Raw genomic sequence first — 19842 nt, 5'->3', positions numbered from 1 at the left:
TTCCTTATGTGAACACCAGTGAAATGTACATATATAAATATTAAATGCAAACCTTGCCAGACAATGAACGTCAATGTTGTGCGTTGTATCAATTCCAGAGACGACGTGTCATTTAGCTGTTCGGCCCCTGTGAGAGATGTGTGAGTGTGAACTTTGACCTTTAGTATCTACAGCTACAAGATTTATGATAATGTATCCATATATTTATAGTGCACGTGATTTGTGTTTCAGTGAGGACAGTTAGGAACGCTACATTCTGTGAATGTATATTGAAACATCTATCTGTTTATTCTTCTATTTTCTTTAGCTATGTAATTGACAGATGTTGCTGTTAGGAATCGGGCAAAACCAATTTTAATTTATTCCAAATGAGAACATTTGGTCTTGTCAGGTCCCAGAGAAGATGACTTTTAAAGCCCCGGCAGATTTATGGAAGTGCGGTAATATGTTCCTTTTTGCCTGGATCCATTTTCTCCCGAGAGCAGTGGATGAGGCCAGTAGTGTCGTTTGTCTCTTGGACAACGGTATGGTTTGTTTGTGACTTCATTTTAACTACTCACCATAACCCCCATCGTAAACCTCTCACAACCAACCTGGAGCTTATTCATAGCAAATAGCATAAAACACAGCTGATGCATTGGCAGCTTTCTTGAACCTGAATGAGATGTCTGGACTATTTAGAGAGCAGCCGGGTCTAACAGCAGATTACACCACTTGCCAGTAGCCTACTGTGGTCTTTATCAAATATTATCCATTACTGGCTTATTACTAGTCTTTTATTTTTCCTCAGCAACATAGTGATTTCTATATTTCATATACATGTCATTAATATTGCGGGTGGGGGTTAGGACATCTTGCTCAAGGTTCAAACCACACCATCTCAAAGGCGCACATGGGGATCGGACCCAGTACCTTTCACCTGGCAGTCAAACACTACCCACTTCAAAATCCTGAGTTTTTAAGTGAGTAACTAGGTCTAAACTTAGGCAACTATAGACACTAGTAGACACTTATTTTCCTCTCCCAGGAAAGGATAGCAGCTTCAGTAGTAATGAGGGCGTTTTTTGAGACCGCCACAGACGGTGTTTACATCCTCATTATCAGCAGCTTGTCAAACCTGGGACACTTCTACAGCGCTGCTACCGTTGGAAGATGGCTCTCCCGAATACAGTCAATTATACCCGCTGTTAATGTAGTGCAATATACTGCAAACAGTATACCCTGTTTATATATTAAATGAAATGAATTTATTATAGAAATAATAAAAAGATCAATAACGGTGACGATGATTGTGAGTGTGTGTGTGTGTGTGTGTGTGTGTGTGTGTGTGTGTGCGCGCGCGCGTGCTTGTGGGTGCCTGTGCTGCCAGGGACAGCTGCTCGTTAGTCCTCAGCCTGGAATGTATTAATTTAACTGGAATCAAACATTATGTCGTCCAGGTCTCGACCGCGTTTTACGTTTGGATGCCTAGAGTGCAACACGAACAAGTTTCCCATTTTTCGTATTATTTGTTTTGAGAAACGTAGTTAAGTTAAATTACAGTCATTACAAAAATGGAGAAATCCGTCTTTGTGCGTCTTATGTTTGTATTGTGCCGTGCCGTGACATATGCTGTGGACTCAATTAGTCCTTATTCCAGCAACGCGCAAAAGCAAAGCCGAACAGGCCACAATTAACAGTGGCGTTTCGTTGGCAAGCACACATTATCTATGTATCTTAACTACTACAATTTGACATACAAATAAACGTTAGGACATTTGAATCAAAAGATGATTCAATTATTCACATAATACTATTGCACGTTGGTTGGTACTGGGCAAGTATAACCCACTAACTAGAAGACTCTGTCAGCAGGACTCTGTCCATTGCGCTGACGCAGTCTGGCGTCTTAACTGTCGAAACACCTCCCTTCCTCTCCTATGAGATGTATTGAAACATGCATGGATGATTACCATTCGATATTTGGGACGCTTGATAAAGTAGAAAGTTTTCCCTTTGCTCATATTTGAACTATGGGCCGAGCACTAACGCGCACGCCTTTCCGCGCCTTTATAGCCTCCGCGTGCGCCATGATATCTGGGTATGTGGACGTGAAAGTCTTTTCATATTCATCCTCCACATCTCTTCATTACACGCGGATCCTTCTCCTAATTGGCCGTCAGTTTGACAGTTGGAAGAATAAATGACCGGAGTTTCGGGGACACGACTCACACGAGGCCATTAAATATAAAACACTTCGTGTTGGATATTAAGATAGGGGGGAAACGAGCCAAATGACATACAGACGTTTAAACTGATTAAACTAAAAGTGTATGGGCTTTTTAAATATATTTCACCTAAATAAACTTGGCCATAATTTGTGATCACTGTCTAGCTTGGCGTATAGGCTATATATATTCACTTCGAAAGAAAACGCGTGTCAAGATTCGTGATACAGCTTTCGGTGACGTGTTTGGACGAATTATGTTAATGTAAAGGACGTTGGGTTTTCGGTGACGTGCGAGCTGGAGTCTAACTGAGCTTCACTGAGGGGACCTTTCCAAGATCCGAGTTGACGCTTTGTCCAAGGAGGATCGAAGGACGATCCATCACATTTTCGTCAAAAGTCACATTTTTTCTACACGATACTGACAAAGTTTGAAGTACATGATTGCGAAAGTACCTCAGGTAGGTTTTTATATTTGATCAATAATCCTTTGTCGGTGGCAGCTCCTCGCTTGGAATGAAAAATCATAATGCGTGGATAAAAAATAAGTTGTTTTCAGTTACTAAACATGTGGTTTGAAACCAAACTATGGTCATGTGGCCTTCTGGAATATTATTCGGATATGACAATCTATATTTTTAAGTAAAAAAGGACGCGCGTAAAAAGCGCTTTACGCGCATCTCTCAAACTGCAATACAATCGCAGGCAGATACATTTTAATGAAACTCAAATCTATATGATATGGTTATATTTACGATTCAGTTCGATTCTTGTTATCAGTCATTGCGCTACCTGGCCATGAAGAGCGTGTGTCCCATGACCACACCGTGCCATTCCGTGTGCCCCACGCAGGACTACTCCATGCCCTGCCGTTCCTAGCGAGACATCAGTGCGTTCCCAGCACGGGCCACCATGGCTATCCACATAGAGGGTCTCGTTGCCATCGCGATCTTTTATATGCTCATCCTCGTTGTCGGCATCTGGGCCGCGTGGAAAAACAAGCACTCCGGGGAGACGGAGGGCACGGACCGCAGTGAGACCATCATGGTCGGGGGTAGGGATATCGGCTTGTTCGTGGGTGGATTCACCATGACAGGTAAGTCCAGTACAGTCACCCTGTCCTATTAGCCCCCAGTTTTTAATTTTGTCTTGACTGCTTTCAAACAAAAAGAAAAGAGACCGTTTTTACTTTATATTTGTATCACAAAATAGAAGTAAAACAGCTTTAAGAAACACTTTTTAAAACGTGTTTTATTAAAACCATTGTCTTAAAAATAGAATAAGTTGGTTCTTTCAATTTCGTTTCATTTTCTTTATTTAATTGTGTTTCATTTCAGCGACCTGGGTTGGAGGAGGGTACATCAACGGCACGGCTGAGTATGTATATCTACCTGGCTTCGGCTTGGCTTGGGCACAAGCGCCGTTCGGATACGCACTGAGTCTTGTAGTGGGTAGGTGCCACTGTTACTTTGTGTTGAAATTAATTAAACCTTGTTCTACAGGAAAATTCACGCTCAAGTCTTGCTGCCGCGCTTCTCCTCTGCTCTGCGTATAGGTGGTCTTTTTTTCGCCAAGCCGATGCGCTCGCGTGGTTACGTCACCATGCTGGACCCGTTCCAGCAAATATACGGGAAGCGCATGGGGGGGCTGCTCTTCATCCCTGCCCTAATGGGAGAAATCTTCTGGTCTGCGGCCATCTTATCTGCCCTTGGTGAGTTTCAAGTAGACATAGGTTTGTGTGTGTGTGTGTGTGTGTTTGTGTGTGTGTGTGTGTGTGTGTAGGTATGCGTGTGCTGTGTGTTGTTATCTTTAAAGTTTCAATTTGTATACCTGTGGTTCCAGGTGCGACCCTGAGCGTGATCGTGGACATCAACATCAAAATGTCTGTTGTTCTATCCGCGCTCATTGCCATTTTCTACACTCTGGTGGGAGGGCTCTACTCTGTGGCCTACACCGACGTGGTGCAGCTTTTCTGCATCTTCATTGGTCTGGTGGGTCTCTGCTGAACACAGGCCTAGCACGTTACACCCTAATCTTTATTTCTCATCTTTAAAACTCATACATTACGGCCTTTATTTTCCATTCAATTACTTTGATTCCATTAAAGCGATGCCTCGTCAGCTCCAATATAATTGAGCACACTGTGCTCTAATATAATGTCTTAAACACACTATGCCCTCATATAATGTATTTAGTGCACTGTGCTCTCATATAGTGTCTTAGGCACACTATGTGAAAAAGTGGAGGTCCTGAATATAGAAGGAAGCATTTCTCATAATCCCTGCATCTCACTTCATGATCAGCCAATTGCTGACCTTATCCTATCCTTCACATTTAAATGCCTGTTGGCTGAAGCACTTCAGGACACACATTCAATAAGACAAAGCTCACATTGAAGACTAAACACATTGTTACACATTGATGATGAATCACCACTTCAGCAACAACCAATATTAGGTAACTTTGTCCATCCACACTGTAACTTTGTGTGTGTGTCTGTATGTCTGTCTGCCTGTGTGTGTGTGTGTGTGTGTGTGTGTGTGTGTGTGTGTGTGTGTGTGTGTGTGTGTGTGTGTGTGCGTGTGTGCGCGTGTGCGTGTGTGTGTGTTTGTGTATGTACAGTGGATCAGCGTACCGTTTGCCCTTACCAACCCGGCGGTGGCGGACATCACGGTGACGGCAGTGAAGGAGGTGTATCAGGCACCCTGGAGGGGCAGCATCAGCTCGGGTGACACATGGGTCTGGATAGACAACTTCTGCCTCCTGGTAACTTTCCCCTCTCTGTAACCCAGGATAATTAGAATCCAAAAGTTCAAGTTGTTTTAACCCAAAAGCTGTTTGAACCCTTAGATGTTCAAACCCAAAATTGTTCAACCCATGCTGTTTTAACCCCAGCTTTCTTAACCCCCCAAGCTGTTTGAACACATGCCTTTTTAACTCAAGCTGTTCAAACTTGTATATACCCCATGCCAATTTAACCCCACGCTGAATCACCTCACAGGGTTTCAACCAAAGCTGTTGGAACCCAAACAGTTTTCAACCCAAGCTGTTTAAAATCAAGCTGACCCAAGAAGGTCAATCCAAGTTGTGTTACTCATCATATTATCTTATCTAATATCTCATATATCATCTCTGATCTCATCTCTTATCCTGTCTCTTATCTCATCTCTTGTCATCTCTGATCTCATCTCTTTTCTAATACCGTCCATTACCTAAGATCTATCTCATCTCTGATCCTGTCTCCTCATTGTGTGTTGTATTGTCTAGATGCTGGGAGGTATCCCATGGCAGGTGTACTTCCAGAGGGTTCTGTCGGCCTCCTCAGCCACCTATGCCCAGGTTCTCTCCTTCTTGGCTGCGTTCGGGTGCCTGGTGATGGCCGTGCCCTCTGTGCTCATAGGGGCCATTGGGGCCTCCACTGGTCAGTTCACACACACACACACAAACACACATGCACACTTGACACAAGCACGCGTGAACACACACACACACACACACACACACACACACACACACACACACAATCACACACACACACACACACACACACACACACATAGACGCAGGGGCCCACAAAGAGACACATGAACACAAACATTTACACACACTTAAACCCCGTCATGCACTCACTCACATAAACAGATACTCGGATGTGTTTACATGTGTGTGTCTCTACATGTCGTTATATGTGTATGTGTGTACATATGTATGTTTGTTTGCGTGTGGGTGTGTTTGTTCCAAGGGCTCCACAAGTGTGTGTGTGCATGTTTGCGTGTGGGTGTGTTTGCAAGCCCCTCTGTGGGTCGTGCCTTTCGCGTATATGTGTGTGTGTGTGTGTGTGTGTGTGTGTGTGTGTGTGTGTGTGTGTTTGTGTGTTGAACCCTCAGATCAGAGACTGACTACTGCAGAGCAGATGCTGCGGTTCATCCATAATGAAGCAGAGCAGATTTTATACTGAGGAACAAGGCACCACACACACACACACAAACTCATTCTGTCAGCTCTGCCTCAAACCACCATCAGTACTAATACACACACTTGTTAACCATTATTTGCGTGACAAAGATAATTATAATTATTACATACCGCTGTTGCATACAATAATAGCATTGTGCATCTGACGTAATTCAAGATAATACAGCGCATTCATTTTCTTACATTTTACATTCAATATTTTATCTACCATGTACTCATTCAGCATAATTTATTCACTATTTCATATACTAATTATTAATTGAGCATGATTCAATTCAATTTTCTAGACCATTTATTCATGTGGTCATCAGATGTCTGATGAATTACGGTGAATTTTAGATACACATTCATTAATTAGCAGGTAGGGGATTAAGCCTCTTGCACTAGGATGCTGACAGATAGACTGCAGACCCTGGGGATCAAACCCAGTAGCCTAGCCAGTAGCTGCACCACTCTCCAGTCACGGATCAAGGGTTCTTGTTAAGTTTGAGTGGTGTCTGTTTGGTCCAGACTGGAACCAGACGAGCTACGGAGCCATCTCCCCAAAGGACAAGGACCAGGCCGACATGATCCTGCCCATCGTCCTACAGCACCTCTGTCCTCCCTTTGTCTCCTTCTTTGGCCTTGGCGCAGTCTCAGCTGCTGTCATGTCCTCCGCCGACTCTTCCATCCTCTCTGCCAGCTCCATGTTCGCCAGGAACATCTACCAGATGGCCTTCCGCCAGTCGGTAAGACCCATAACCCTAACCTAACCTTCACCCCTAACCCCTTTTCCGCATTCACATCACAGAAATCTCCCCACTTATGATAATAAGAACAATGTCTGACAATAAATTTGCTGCTATGAGTGCCCTACTCATCACTACGTTTGGCGTGATGTTGATAGGGTTAAAACCTAGAGACCTAAAGATGAGGTCACAGGCCAAAACAGGGAACCTATTCCCTAGAGATATGAGATGTTTTGTGAAATCCTTTTCTAACCCTTGTCCTGCTCCTTCTCATAAACAAATGTTCCTCCTCCTCTCCTCCACCTTCAGGCATCGGACCGGGAGATCGTTTGGGTGATGCGGATCACCATCTTCGTGTTCGGGGGTCTGGCCACGGTGATGGCGCTAGTGACGGGTACGGTTTACGGCTTGTGGTACCTGAGCTCTGACCTGGTCTACGTCATCATCTTCCCCCAGCTGCTCAGCGTCCTCTTCATCAAGGGCACCAACACCTACGGCTCAGTGGCCGCCTACCTCTTTGGCATGGTGTTGCGTATCGGGGGCGGGGAGCCCTACCTCCATCTGCCCCCCTTCATCTACTACCCCGGGTGGAGCCTGGAGCAGCGAGTGGACCATCTGACGGGGGCCATTGAAGAGGTGGTGGTCCAGCGGTTTCCCTTCAAGACCATGTCCATGCTGGCCTCCTTTCTTGGCAACGTGGGGGTTTCCTACTTGGCCAAGTACCTGTTTGAGAGCGGCAAACTGTCGCACAAGTACGACTTCCTGGACGCCGTGGTGTCCAAGCACAGCGCTGAGATCATGGACAAGACCACTCTGGTCGCCCGCGGCAACAACATTGGCCTGTCGGAGATGGGGCCGGTCAAGCCGCGACTCAGCGTCACGCTGGCGGCCGCGTTCACGCGCCGGGACACGCTGCCCACGGAGATGGTTGAGGAGGAGGAGGAGGAGTCCAGCCCTGACTCCTCCCACCATGACGAGGAATGAGTGTATAGGGATAACCATGGAAACAGACCACAACCTTCCTTCCTGGGACCCCCTCTATATATATAGACATGTATATATATAAGAAAAACATAGATACTGTATATATATATATATATATATATAAGCAATATCATCTCCATTACAGGATATACTCTGAGCCAGAGAGAAGAGGGAGTCTGCAGAACACAAAACAACACACAACACACGAACATAATACATACAATTTGTCACAAACTTAGACACACACAATTCTACAAAACACATTAAAACACATTCAATACACACCAAACAAACACATCATACAAACAGAGAATGCAACAAACATAAAAGGAATTATATGCACACATACAATGTGTAAAAGACACAGAGAGACACACACACACGCTCGCGCACACACACACACACACACACACACACACACACACACACACACACACACACACACTCAACTTCACATCCTGTATCATCATATTGTGTATTGCCCGGCCTGGATCAGATCAAAGACATGGAGACTCTCAGAGATACTTCTCATCCCATCCACCTTGCTTCCTCCATCACCAATCACACGATGTAGCTGGAGATAGAGAACAGAAGAGGAGCTAGGAGTTGATGAGAGACAATAGCAGCCTCTGTATCTCTCTCCATCGCTGAGCAGGTACGTAGAATGACTTCTGTCTGATGATGTCTGACTGATGGAGCTCACCTCAGAAGGTGTCTTCCGTCGTCTGTTGGACTAAAGCAATAACATTTGTTTAAATGCAATTCAGGGCAGCATACAGAGAGGCATAGAACATTGCTATTTTGTAACTCACTTCTAAGTTGATAATCATTCAATTTTTGATCAAAGGTTTTTTATTCAACTCCATATTTTAGAATTATGCCAAATGGAATCACTTCCAATAAGAATACAATTATGAAACACAAATATTATATATATTTTATAGATATACTTCTAAAATATATATGTTGAGTATGTAAATTGACCTGATATATGGTTGAACTATAAAAAATATCGTCCATCCTGAAAAATAAATAAGACGATAGCTATATCATCTAAATAAGAATAAAAGAAAATACATGTTTTATTATTTGTACATCATATGAATATGTATTTCATCCATATGTATTTAAGTGTATCGGAAAGGGAGGGGACTCCAAGATCAGGCTCGTTAGGACATGTAGTCGCTGTAGTGTTGGTAGTTTATGTGAAACTCTGTAACTGTTTAGGAAGAGAAAGACTTCACAGCAGAATCATATTTTAAACTCAATCATACGTGGATTAATGTCAAATAAATAGACAAGGTTTGCCTGTAAAAAAAAAAAAAGAAGCTGCCTTAAGTATGTTCAAATGTATTTTTCTTCTTCTCCCTATTGTCAACTGTACCGTTGGAGTAAGTTTTTAAAATCAGCGAACAAAGACTTTTAAATGAATGTAACGATCTTATTGTCTCTGGCGGTGTACATCCACCTGTGTCTGTGTGTGTGTGTGTGTGTGTGTGTGTGTGCGTTATATGTGTTTTAGGTTGTGATTTGCAAAGACAAACACTAAATATCGCAGCAAAAGACTGATTTTCATCGTAGAAATATGTCAATTATTTGTTGTGAAAGCAAAGTACATCATTTGTTCTCTGTGATGTGTGTTTTAACATACAGGTGATTTAAAAAACGAGTATACTGTAAAAAAAAATGATACTAGGGAAAATTCTGCGCTGGATTATTGAAGGCTGTCTAGTTTATTTTTGATGTCCTTTAAGCATAAACAAAAGAAAGTAATAAATTATACAAACACATATTTGTATCATTGCTTTGTTGCAATAGTATTAAAGGGACTGCAGAACTGTGATTACAAATGAGTCAGCATGATTTCACCTAATTGATACTGGTATTTCTTATTTTTTTCCTTCTACATTTGCAGATATTTCTCATCTCAACTCATTTCTCATTACACCATGATACTTATTATTGATGTATGATTATGATATTTTACCTAGCATACAGATAAATAAAAGATAGAATTTATTTCTGCAAATGCATGACAAAATGTAGGGCCATTTTGATGGTGTCCCGGACCGGACGAGGCCCCAGCCCGGGGATGAGGACATAGAAGGTAGGAAACGTGACTGAGATTACAATCGCTTGGCTGGCGTCTTTGTCCACCATCATCCCCGCAGTTAAAAGACAGCATCTTAAAATAGCCCTGGCGGGTTATTTACATTACCTTGAGTGCTGTTAACTCTGGAGGGGGGGGGGTTGCTTGGATGGATGTTGGAGCGGTGGGAGAGAGGGGGTGGGGGTTACGTAGGCCGTCGCCGCCATCGCCATTGTCACGATTTCCTATACCAACCTCCGTGCCTGTCTGTGGGGATGGGATGACGTACATGCCGCTCCCATTCCCCTGCACATCGGCTCCTCCCCCCTCAGCCCCGCCCGGCCCCGCCCATGTATGCCGTCCTTCGTGCGTCCTTGGGTGTAGGGGACCAATCCTATCAAGACAAACCACGAAGACGACGAAGATGATGATGAGGAGGAGAAAGAGCGTTCTGTTCTCCATTCATAGGAAGTACATCGCAAAGCACTCCTCATAATTAAGCATCATGACAGAACCGGCTCGCAGCCAAGAAACAATCCACTTACTAAGAGAGGGTGGTTGTAGGGGAGGAGTGGGGATAGGAGCGTTGTAGGAGGAGGGCCGGGGTGAGTGGTCTTTGGTGGGGAGGGTTGGAGGTAGTAGAGAGCATAGCAGCAGCCATTCAATCTGGTATCTGAAGCCAAGTCATTCATTCATAACACCGGGATGAACCCAGATCGTCTTCATCTCTGAGATGTTCATTGCTGCTGCTAAGTTTCTGCTCAGTGGCTTGGCTTGTATGTGCTCGGTTTGTGTCTGGACATCCTCCTCTTCCTCTCCCTATTTCTCTATTTCTCCTCCTCTCCAACTACCTCCTCCTCCTGCTCTCCTGTCCTCCTCCTCTTCCTCCTCCTGCTCATCTCTTCTGGTCTTCTCCTTCTTCTGTCCTCCTCTTCCTCCACTTGTTCTTCCTCCTCCCTTTCCTCCTCTTACTCCTCTACAGAAGTGATGAAAAGGATTAATATCTAAGCATTATATCTATGTATGAACAGTTTCAGAATTGACTACAATTAAATGTCATTCAACTAAGATTCCAAAGGATAGTTTGAAAGTGTAAGTGTAAAAAGCTGAAGTGCTATTCTCCATTAATTGGATCAATGGTAAAGACTGACCTCTAGAGAAAACTCCCCCAATAGCTTCTGAAGGCTAACAACCAATAAGGGAGCTACATGCAGCCTGGTAAGGAAATAAGATGTAATATAAATTGATTTGATGATTTGGACCGCCAACAAGATAAAACGCAGTCAGATACTTAACCCTCAGCTTCTTCGTGAAACTGGATATGCAGGAATTCCGAGACTACATCACAAAGTATGTTTGGTCTTTATCTTGGATGTTCCTACATGAGATTAACCCATTTGTGCCGGCTGCTGCGCGGCGCAACATTTTATCTAGTAGATACAATGTTGCGCCGCGCAGCAGCCGGCACAAATGGGTTAAAGAGAAGGGACTAAAGGGTCCCTATAGTCATCTCTCTTACAGCTCCCTGGCAGAGGGGACACAGAGACATGTCGACAAATGCTTTTATTATGCAGAGATGAAGGGGGTTGGTGTTGCTGGCAGGGGGTGAACTGGTGGTATGCTGGAGTTGTGGTGGGGATGATGGTTTTGAATCAACACCACGGCGATGGTAGAGGAAGGGTTTTAACCTGAGACGTGCACCACACACATACACACGTACACTCTAGATAAGAAATCCTATATGCCTTTTTGCTATTTTTCTGTTCCCTTCTTCTCCCTATCCAGTGATTTAGAATATACTTTTATCCAAATAAACTTACACTAAATGCTGTCATATGTTATTAAGGAGCAGCTAGGGTTTAGGGGTCATCAAAGACTAGACATTGGGGATCGAACCCCGAACCTTTCTTCTTTGAGTCAAACACCCTAACCATAAGACTGTCCTGCAGAAGAAGCGTATAGGAGCAGTAAAAGTGGAAGACGTGATGCGTGATTTATCAATATGAAGAACGATAGAGGGAATAGAGAGGTTAACGGAGGGGGCTGGATGATAAATCGACCCCTGTAGTGACGTCCCCTAGTGACGCAGCAAGGAGCAGAGGGTCCGGAAAGCTCCTGATATTTATGTCCCCTCTAAGTGATGTCCCCTGTTATTGAATCACAACGGACCTGAACGAGGCACTGGGGGGAGAGAGGGGGAGGGCCGATGGAGATGAAGTTGTGGTTGGTGGAAAGATAAGAGCACAAACAAACACGTCAGTATCATCATCAAAATACCCAAATACCAAAACCTAACCTAGGGTTTTTTAGAGATGTTAGAACCATTCTACATACATGCTAGTCACAAGTAACTCTCTACCTCCTCCCTGGCTGCTTGAAACAAAGCAGGGATGGAATCTCCTCTCCACCGCCATTAGTATGGCATAGGGAGACGCAAGAGAGCGATCTTCTCCCGCAGAATTAGCCGCAGCCATGGCGCTAATCTGATCATCCAGAGAGGAACCTGATTAGGGCAGGTCGGCTCGGGCTGTCTCTCTCTTCCCATCTCTCTATCTCTCTTGCTCTCTCTCTCTATCTCTCTCTTCTCTCTCTATCTCTCTCTCTATCTGTCTCTCTCTCTCTCTCTCTCTCTATCTCTCTCTCTCTGTCTCTCTATCTCTCTCTCTCTCTCTCTCTCCTCCCTCTATCTGCAGGAATGAGAAGCGCTGCTCACTACCACCAGCCCCAGCAGCCTGAACCTTCTTAATGTCACGACCACTTCCTGTAATGACCTGGGAAAAGAAACATGGATCTGTCAGGGAAAGACTGAACTGTTCAACCTGGAAAGTAAATGTAGTGTTTGGTTCAGGAGATTTTGCTATTCCACCTAAATACTCAAAGTTGTTGTTGTTTCAGGAGATATAACTATTCAACATAAAAAAAAATAATGTAGTGGTTGGTTGAGGAGATATAGCTATTAAACATAGATAACTAACATTCAGGAGACCTTTAAGATAATTGAATGGAGAACTATCTATACTCAACGTAGTGGTGTAGCAATATTCCACGTAGATCAGTAGTTCAGGAGATCCAACGTAGGGTTTTCAGACATGTTTCACCTAGTGGTCGTTTCAGGATAAAGAACTTTCTATGTAGCTACTCAGTGGTGGGTGTTTCAGAGGGCAGATATATTCCACATAGAAAACCAACATAGTCGAGGGGCTGTCTGCCTAGATCAGCCAACCCTAGCCTGCTCTATGCATGTGTGTGTGAGTGTGTGTGTGTGTGTGTCTCTATTCACGTGGGGGGTCGTTATGTAATATAACGTGAACCCCCCCTAGCTCTTCTCTTTGTGAGGATGTGAATGAGGGGCGTGTTGAGATCGAGGGACACTTTATCATCTCAGAGTTCCAGACTCTGTCCCTCTCTCCATCGCTTTCTCTCTCTCCTCCCCTTTCGACCGTCTCTTTCGCTCTCCCTTTTCCATACTTCTGCACATAGACTCTCTCTCTTTGTGTGCACACCCTCACTCCCCTGTCTCTCTCCCTGTCTCTTTCTCCTTTTTCTCTCTCTCTCACACACACACACACACACACACACACACACACACACACACACACACAGAAGCCAAGTGGCCTCAGGGGAGCTGTGCACTCCAAGAGACCAGTAACCAAAGAAGACGTGAATAGGTCCCATGTGATATATTTACACACACACACACACACACACACTCCCCAAACCAGACAGTATTCTCAGACATAACTCACCATGACCACATTCCTCTTCTTAAAGAGTGTTTTATATGAACATTAAAATAGAGCTAGTCTGACATCACTAGGCCAATTAACAAATGTGTTTGCTAATTGTTTGCAAATTAGCTTGGAACCTCTCAGTTTAATTTAGATTTCCAAGGGGCGTTATCAATGGGCATAGAGCAAAATGCCTCTGGCGAAATTGTATAGACACAGAGCGACGAAACATTGGACATAATGCTGATTGATGGAAAAAGTCTGACAGAAGTAGGCCAAACATGTTTTTCTTATTAACAAAGCGTGTCAACTACAAGTGTAGTTGCTTGTTCGTCTTTAAGAAAGAAAATAGAGCTTCCAGTTTGTTTAATACTGTTGCAATATTAGATTCAACTGACGTGTGTGCATTCATCAGCACCAGCCCACATTAAATAAACAATTGTGATTGGCCCGCCCTGGGCCGGGTCGGCTGGAACTCTGTCTGAACGGGAGGGTGGCCAGAACTTACCTTGCGATCCGAGAGATTCGCGAGATCATGAACCTGCGAGAATCCATCATGTCAGGCTTCAAGTCAGGAGCACCAATCAGGGTCCTATAGAAGTACCTGATCTACTTGATACATGATACAAAGTCATAGATAGATGGTTCACCCATTCACCTGTATTTTCGTCTATATCCAAACAGTTTCCAAGGATGACATGAGCCTGCAGATTTGTCCTGTAGCCTTACAGGCTAGGATAGAAACTTCCTTTGTCATACAAGTACTGTATACTAGTCTAATTGTTGACTTATCTAGTTCAGTCATTCAATATCCTATAATAGATAATATCCCAATCCATACTATATTGACTATTAGTTATGGGGTTCTGACTAACCGGTAGTAATAGTTCTGATGTTAACTTGATTGTACTGGTATGGTACTGATGTTAACTAGATTGGACTAGTGTGGTTTAGGTGCTCACTAGTTGGGACTGGTGTGATTCTGATGCTAACTAAATTGGACTGGTGTGGCTGCTAAAGATCTGAAGAAATGTCCTATAAGGATTTGTTTAATTTGTAGACTTCTCATTAAGGAGCAGGTAAGGGTTAGTGAATCTTGTTCAGGGATGCCTACAAGTAGAGCAAGGATATTAGAGGTTTGAACTTTCAACTGAGAGTCACCAGTCAACACCATCGCCACTTATCTTGCTGGTATGAGTATTAATTGGATTTTAATTAGCCACTCATTAGCATGTATTCCTGGTGTGTTTTGGGATATGAATGCACTGGTGAAGCCATGCAAATATTATTTAAATCGGGATGCTGGATCCATCCTGGATCCAGAATGGAGGATGGAGGGATAGATATGCCCCACCCATTCCATCTTTGCCCTGCCAGTCTTCGCTCCTTCCTTTGAGTCAGAGGCAGGGGTTGTTATCGTGTCTTTATTATCAATAGCAGGCTGAGTCCGAGCCAGCGCTTCCATTAGAGCAGATTGAAGAGCACTACCTTAACCCTGAGAGAAGGTGACAAGAGAACACACACCCCAACTCAAACACACACAGACTGGTTTGTGCGCACATACACAAACACACACACAGAGACACACAAACTCCACTCTTTCACCACACCATGCCTAGTCATATCATCTGTGTGTCTGTGGTGTGTGCGTGAGCGTACAGCGTGTACGTATGTGTGTGCGTGGGGGTATACAGTGTGTGTACACTTGCATATGATGAAATATAACAATAATTGCACTTTAATTATAACATTTTGACAAATGGTAATTTTTGGATCAGCACATACAAAACACACACAAAAAGACACAGGTTGACCTCTGTGATGCAGGTGGTAACATTTCAGGGTCAAAAAAACAAAGAAGAGAGAGAAAGGTTGAGACGGAACACCCAAGATGGTGGGATAGGAGCGTCATACAGTTTGTCCAAGCACAAGTAATATGATAATGTAATCGAAAATTTAAAGATAATATCGTGTGACTACTTTGGTTTGATTTTCACAGGGGTTTTGTACGTAGATGACCCTCACTGAACATCTGATCCTAAAACACTGACTAATCCCTAAAATAAGTAGTCTGTAAAGTAATCTCAGAAACCAAAACAGTCACTGCAGTCACAACAGTTGTTGTATATTTCCAAGGCTCCAGCAAAGAGAGGGAGGGATGAGCAAGGGGTCAGAGGCTATAAATGCAAAGAAGGGAGAGTTCCAGATAGACATACCGCGTAGTAGAGAGGAGAGAGGCTGGTAGAGGAGAGAGGAAAGAGGGGAGAGTAGTGAGTTTAAGATATTCAGATCGGGGACAAGAGAGGAAGGAGGAGAAGGAGAATGGAGAGAGAAGTGAATAGTGAAATGGACAGACCGTGAGGGAGAGAGAAGAATGGAGAGAGGAGAGAGAAGAACGGGAAAGGGGAGAGGACAGAGTTTCAGATGGACAGATTGGGTGGGAGGTGTAGGGAAGGCCAGGGAGGTCAGACAGACGTGTATACGCGCCAACGCACACGCCATTAAATGATTGACAGGGGAGCTAGCATCGCTGCGTTGGGCCGCATGCAGCTGGTGACATTACTTCTCACACACACACAAATGCAGATGTAGAGAAACAAAGTTACCCGAAATAACGCACACACTTAGACACACACGCACACACACACACACACAGTCAATGAAATATAGACAAACACATTAGAGCAGTAATTCACACATTTCTGAATCTATTCCAGTTACACATCACAGCTGTTTACATTTTCTATGCTAATAAAATCTGTCACTGAACGCCTAGCTATCTACCATCTCAACCACCATCTCTTTTACACACAAAGCATCTTATTTGTTTCTTTGATTTCCCTCAAAAATGTACGGTTAGTATGAAGCCTTTGTATGAAAAATATACACATAGAACATACATATAGGATATATATATTAATTAATTAAATATATATATATATATATATATATATATATATATATATATATATATATATATATATATATATATATATAAATATGTATACCTATATTCCCTACTTTTTTATGGAATTTCTCTTAATTTGAAAAATGATGAAAAACATATGTTAAGGCTAAATATAAATAGGCTATATTATATATAAATAAAATATATATATATATAATAATATATACGTACATTTCCTACTTTTTTAAGGAATTGGTATAATTTCGAAGAGAAATCCAACCTGAATTAGAGAGGTTATTTACAGAAAAAGAGACCATTGCAGAGAAAAGTAGTTCTCTCTTTGATGGGCGAGACCTACTCGTCCAAGGGTTTGATTGGAGTAGTAAGGCTGCAGTCCGCCAGAGGGAGGTATTGACCTTGTAGGCATCTTACAGTCTGTAAAATCACTGGTGAAAATCACTGTTTTTAAAAGTGGTGACCCTTATCTGTCACATATTTTGATGGCTGAATGAGACACTTTACTAAGAACAGTAGTGGGAAAGATAAGGGTTTCCTCTTTAAATCAGTCGCGTCTCCATAACCTTTCCACACTCCAGGGAGCCTCCCAGGTCTAATGATCTGACCTTTACCAGTGCACAGACAGAGAGAAATAAAACCCTTGCTATAGGCTGGAAGCAACACATCTGGAAGGAGATAACAGATTATTTGCAGCCGCTTAACCAAAGCCCATTGTGAATGTAAAGGATGTTAAGGATTATAAACGTTTTAAAACGGTCTTTTGCAAGTCGTCCTTTCAATAATATTAATGTAGCCCACTTATTATGAAAATATTCTAAATATTTTAGAAAATGATGGTTTAATAACGTAGTGGGTTGAAAAGTATTTAATAAGTGTGTGTGCTTAAGTGTGAGAGCAAAATATAGTTTCGTCTGTTTTCCACTAGATGTCACCCTCTCACAACAAACCGCTTTTCTGACACCTGTTTCCCACCACTGTGCCTTCATTCAGTAATTCATTCCTCTTTAAACCGTTCACGTTCTTCAAAATGTTATACTTTTGAATAAACTAAACCTCCAAGGAATAGCAAACACCCATTTGCAATTACTGGCTTTATGCTCTGCTGTGGTGTTTCCATCATGTCGAAACTGAATTCTAATATTAACCAGTGCCATCTTTACCTTATGAGGCCATACTTTATTGGGCGTTTTGGCCTCGTCCAACAATTTCCATCTAGGCCTATCTATTTTTCGGCAAATGTTTACAATGCTTATAAAACAATTATATAGGCTTCACCAATCATATCAGCACATGGACGCATGGCGTGCTGAGTCAAAGTTGAACTTTTGTACAAAATACAAGCTGTGTGAGGGATATGGCTATTTCCACACACACGGCCAGCTGGAACCCATTCCATCACTCTGTTCTCACGCTACTCCACCGTGAAGAGTTAACAGTTCGTCCTTACTCCTCCCACACGGAACAACTCCAATCATACCCTATAAACTTCAGTATAAACTACCATGTTGCTACTTCACATCCAGCACGCAGTCCTCCCACACCAATGCGGAGATGGCGCTGAGCGACAGCCAGGTTTCCTCCTCCTCCTTCCCGGAGATCGTTGAGTTGAACATCGGAGGACAGATGTACACGACTCGGCTGGAGACCCTAATCGCAGTCCCAAACTCCCTGCTGTGGAACACCTTCTCGCAGGGCTCTCCCAAGTTCGCAGCCAGGGACAGCGGCGGACGCTTCTTCTTCGACCGGGACGGCTTTTTGTTCCGCTACATCTTGGATTATTTAAGGGACTCGAACTTCGTTCTGCCGGACTCGTTCAGAGAAAGGGGACGCTTACAAAAAGAAGCAGATTTCTTTCTTCTGCACGACTTCTCCAAGCGCCTGGATGGGGACAGCGGAGTGGACAGCCCCCACTCTCCCGTGTCCGCTGTCAGCCCAGCGGTTGAGCCCCTGGGGAACCCACTCGGGGTCCGTACTGGTTACGTAACCATCGGTTACCGGGGTACGTATACCATCGGACGGGACTTCCAAACCGACGCCAGGTTCCGGAGAGTGGCCAGGATTACAGTTTGCGGTAAAATCTCCTTAGTGAAGGAGGTGTTTGGGGACACATTGAACGAGAGTCGCGACCCCGACCGCCCCCCGGACAAGTACACGGCCAGGTACTACCTCAAGTACAACTTTCTGGAGCAGGCGTTCGATCGTCTGGCGGAGACTGGACTCCGTATGGTGGCTTGTAGCTCCACCGGTACGTGCGCCTACACCAGCAACGACCCCAACGAAGACAAGATCTGGACCAGCTACACCGAGTACGTTTTCTCCCGGTGAAGACCAGAATGTAGTACAGTTTATATTAGATTTGCCGTCGTCGATTGAACTTTGAGAAGACAAAACATTTCGTGTAAGGCGGGTTGCTCTAAGACCTGTGTATGTACGACTATGTATCGTTGGTAGCCTTTTTGTTTGGGTATCCGTTGGCAACCGTCCAAGATCTTGAAGAAAACGTCAAACGGTTAGCTAGTTGTGCTTCTATAGTCTGACGGTCGTTAAACGTTTAATTTTGGCCGCACGACAGGTAGTCTCAGTAAAATAAATAAATAAAGTCTAACCTTTTACTAATAGTGAGTTAAGGTGACAGGTCGTCTTAACAAAACTGTATTAGTGACCGCTGTTAGTTTGGCCAACGGCCGTTTTTCCTGAAGAGAAATTAATAGCATGCCTAAGATGGCTTGAATCTGGACGCCAATGTTTATGTTTATTGGTTTTAAAATGAGTTATTATCCAGTTATGAATGTTGTTCTTTAGAGTTTTTTTGTCTATTCTACCTATTGTCATTGTTTTTTTGAATTTGTTTTTGCTGAAATAAAGTCTTAACAAAATCTCACTTTCAGTTTGCCAATTGATTTACATGAAAAGTATCCAAAACATATCTATAGAATATGTTTCATGACGATAACGACACGTAGCTCTATTGGACCTAGCACAAAGAGCTCCAACAAGGCTAACCCCGAGAGCAAATTAAGCTTGCACACCGCTGATGAATTGGGGCCTTAAATGGCGAATGGACTACATTGCTCTTATCAGACGTGTGGCCACACACAATTATTTCCTCTCATACAAACATTCATATCCAACAGCGGTGGCAACCATGCAAAGCCGCAGCCATCTTGTCGTGATCAGTTAGGGTTAGGTGAATTGCTCTGGGACAC

At 43.5% G+C, this 19842-nt stretch overlaps 2 protein-coding genes across 2 annotated transcripts; both read left to right on the top strand.

Moving 5' to 3' along the window:
- Positions 1-3118: 3118 nt before the first annotated feature.
- LOC307075553 (high-affinity choline transporter 1-like) lies at positions 3119-7893 on the top strand (the record flags this gene model as incomplete). The annotated part of the gene is made up of 8 exons (XM_079736183.1): positions 3119-3302; positions 3544-3657; positions 3762-3917; positions 4049-4197; positions 4829-4972; positions 5474-5627; positions 6692-6909; positions 7219-7893. The coding sequence occupies 8 exons, from the start codon at positions 3119-3121 to the stop codon at positions 7891-7893; spliced, it is 1794 nt and encodes a 597-aa protein (XP_079592309.1).
- Positions 7894-18153: 10260 nt separating this feature from the next.
- On the top strand, positions 18154-19503 carry LOC307075497 (BTB/POZ domain-containing protein KCTD12-like). Its single transcript, XM_079736104.1, has one exon. It carries the CDS (start codon positions 18188-18190, stop codon positions 18959-18961), a length of 774 nt encoding a protein of 257 aa, XP_079592230.1. The 5' UTR covers positions 18154-18187; the 3' UTR covers positions 18962-19503.
- Positions 19504-19842: the final 339 nt, after the last annotated feature.

Source organism: Pollachius pollachius (assembly GCF_949987615.1).
Source record: "Pollachius pollachius genome assembly, chromosome: 5".
NCBI classification, from domain to species: domain Eukaryota; kingdom Metazoa; phylum Chordata; class Actinopteri; order Gadiformes; family Gadidae; genus Pollachius; species Pollachius pollachius.
Note: the sequence above shows the minus strand (reverse complement) of the source record. Positions and strands in the feature narration are given on the sequence as shown.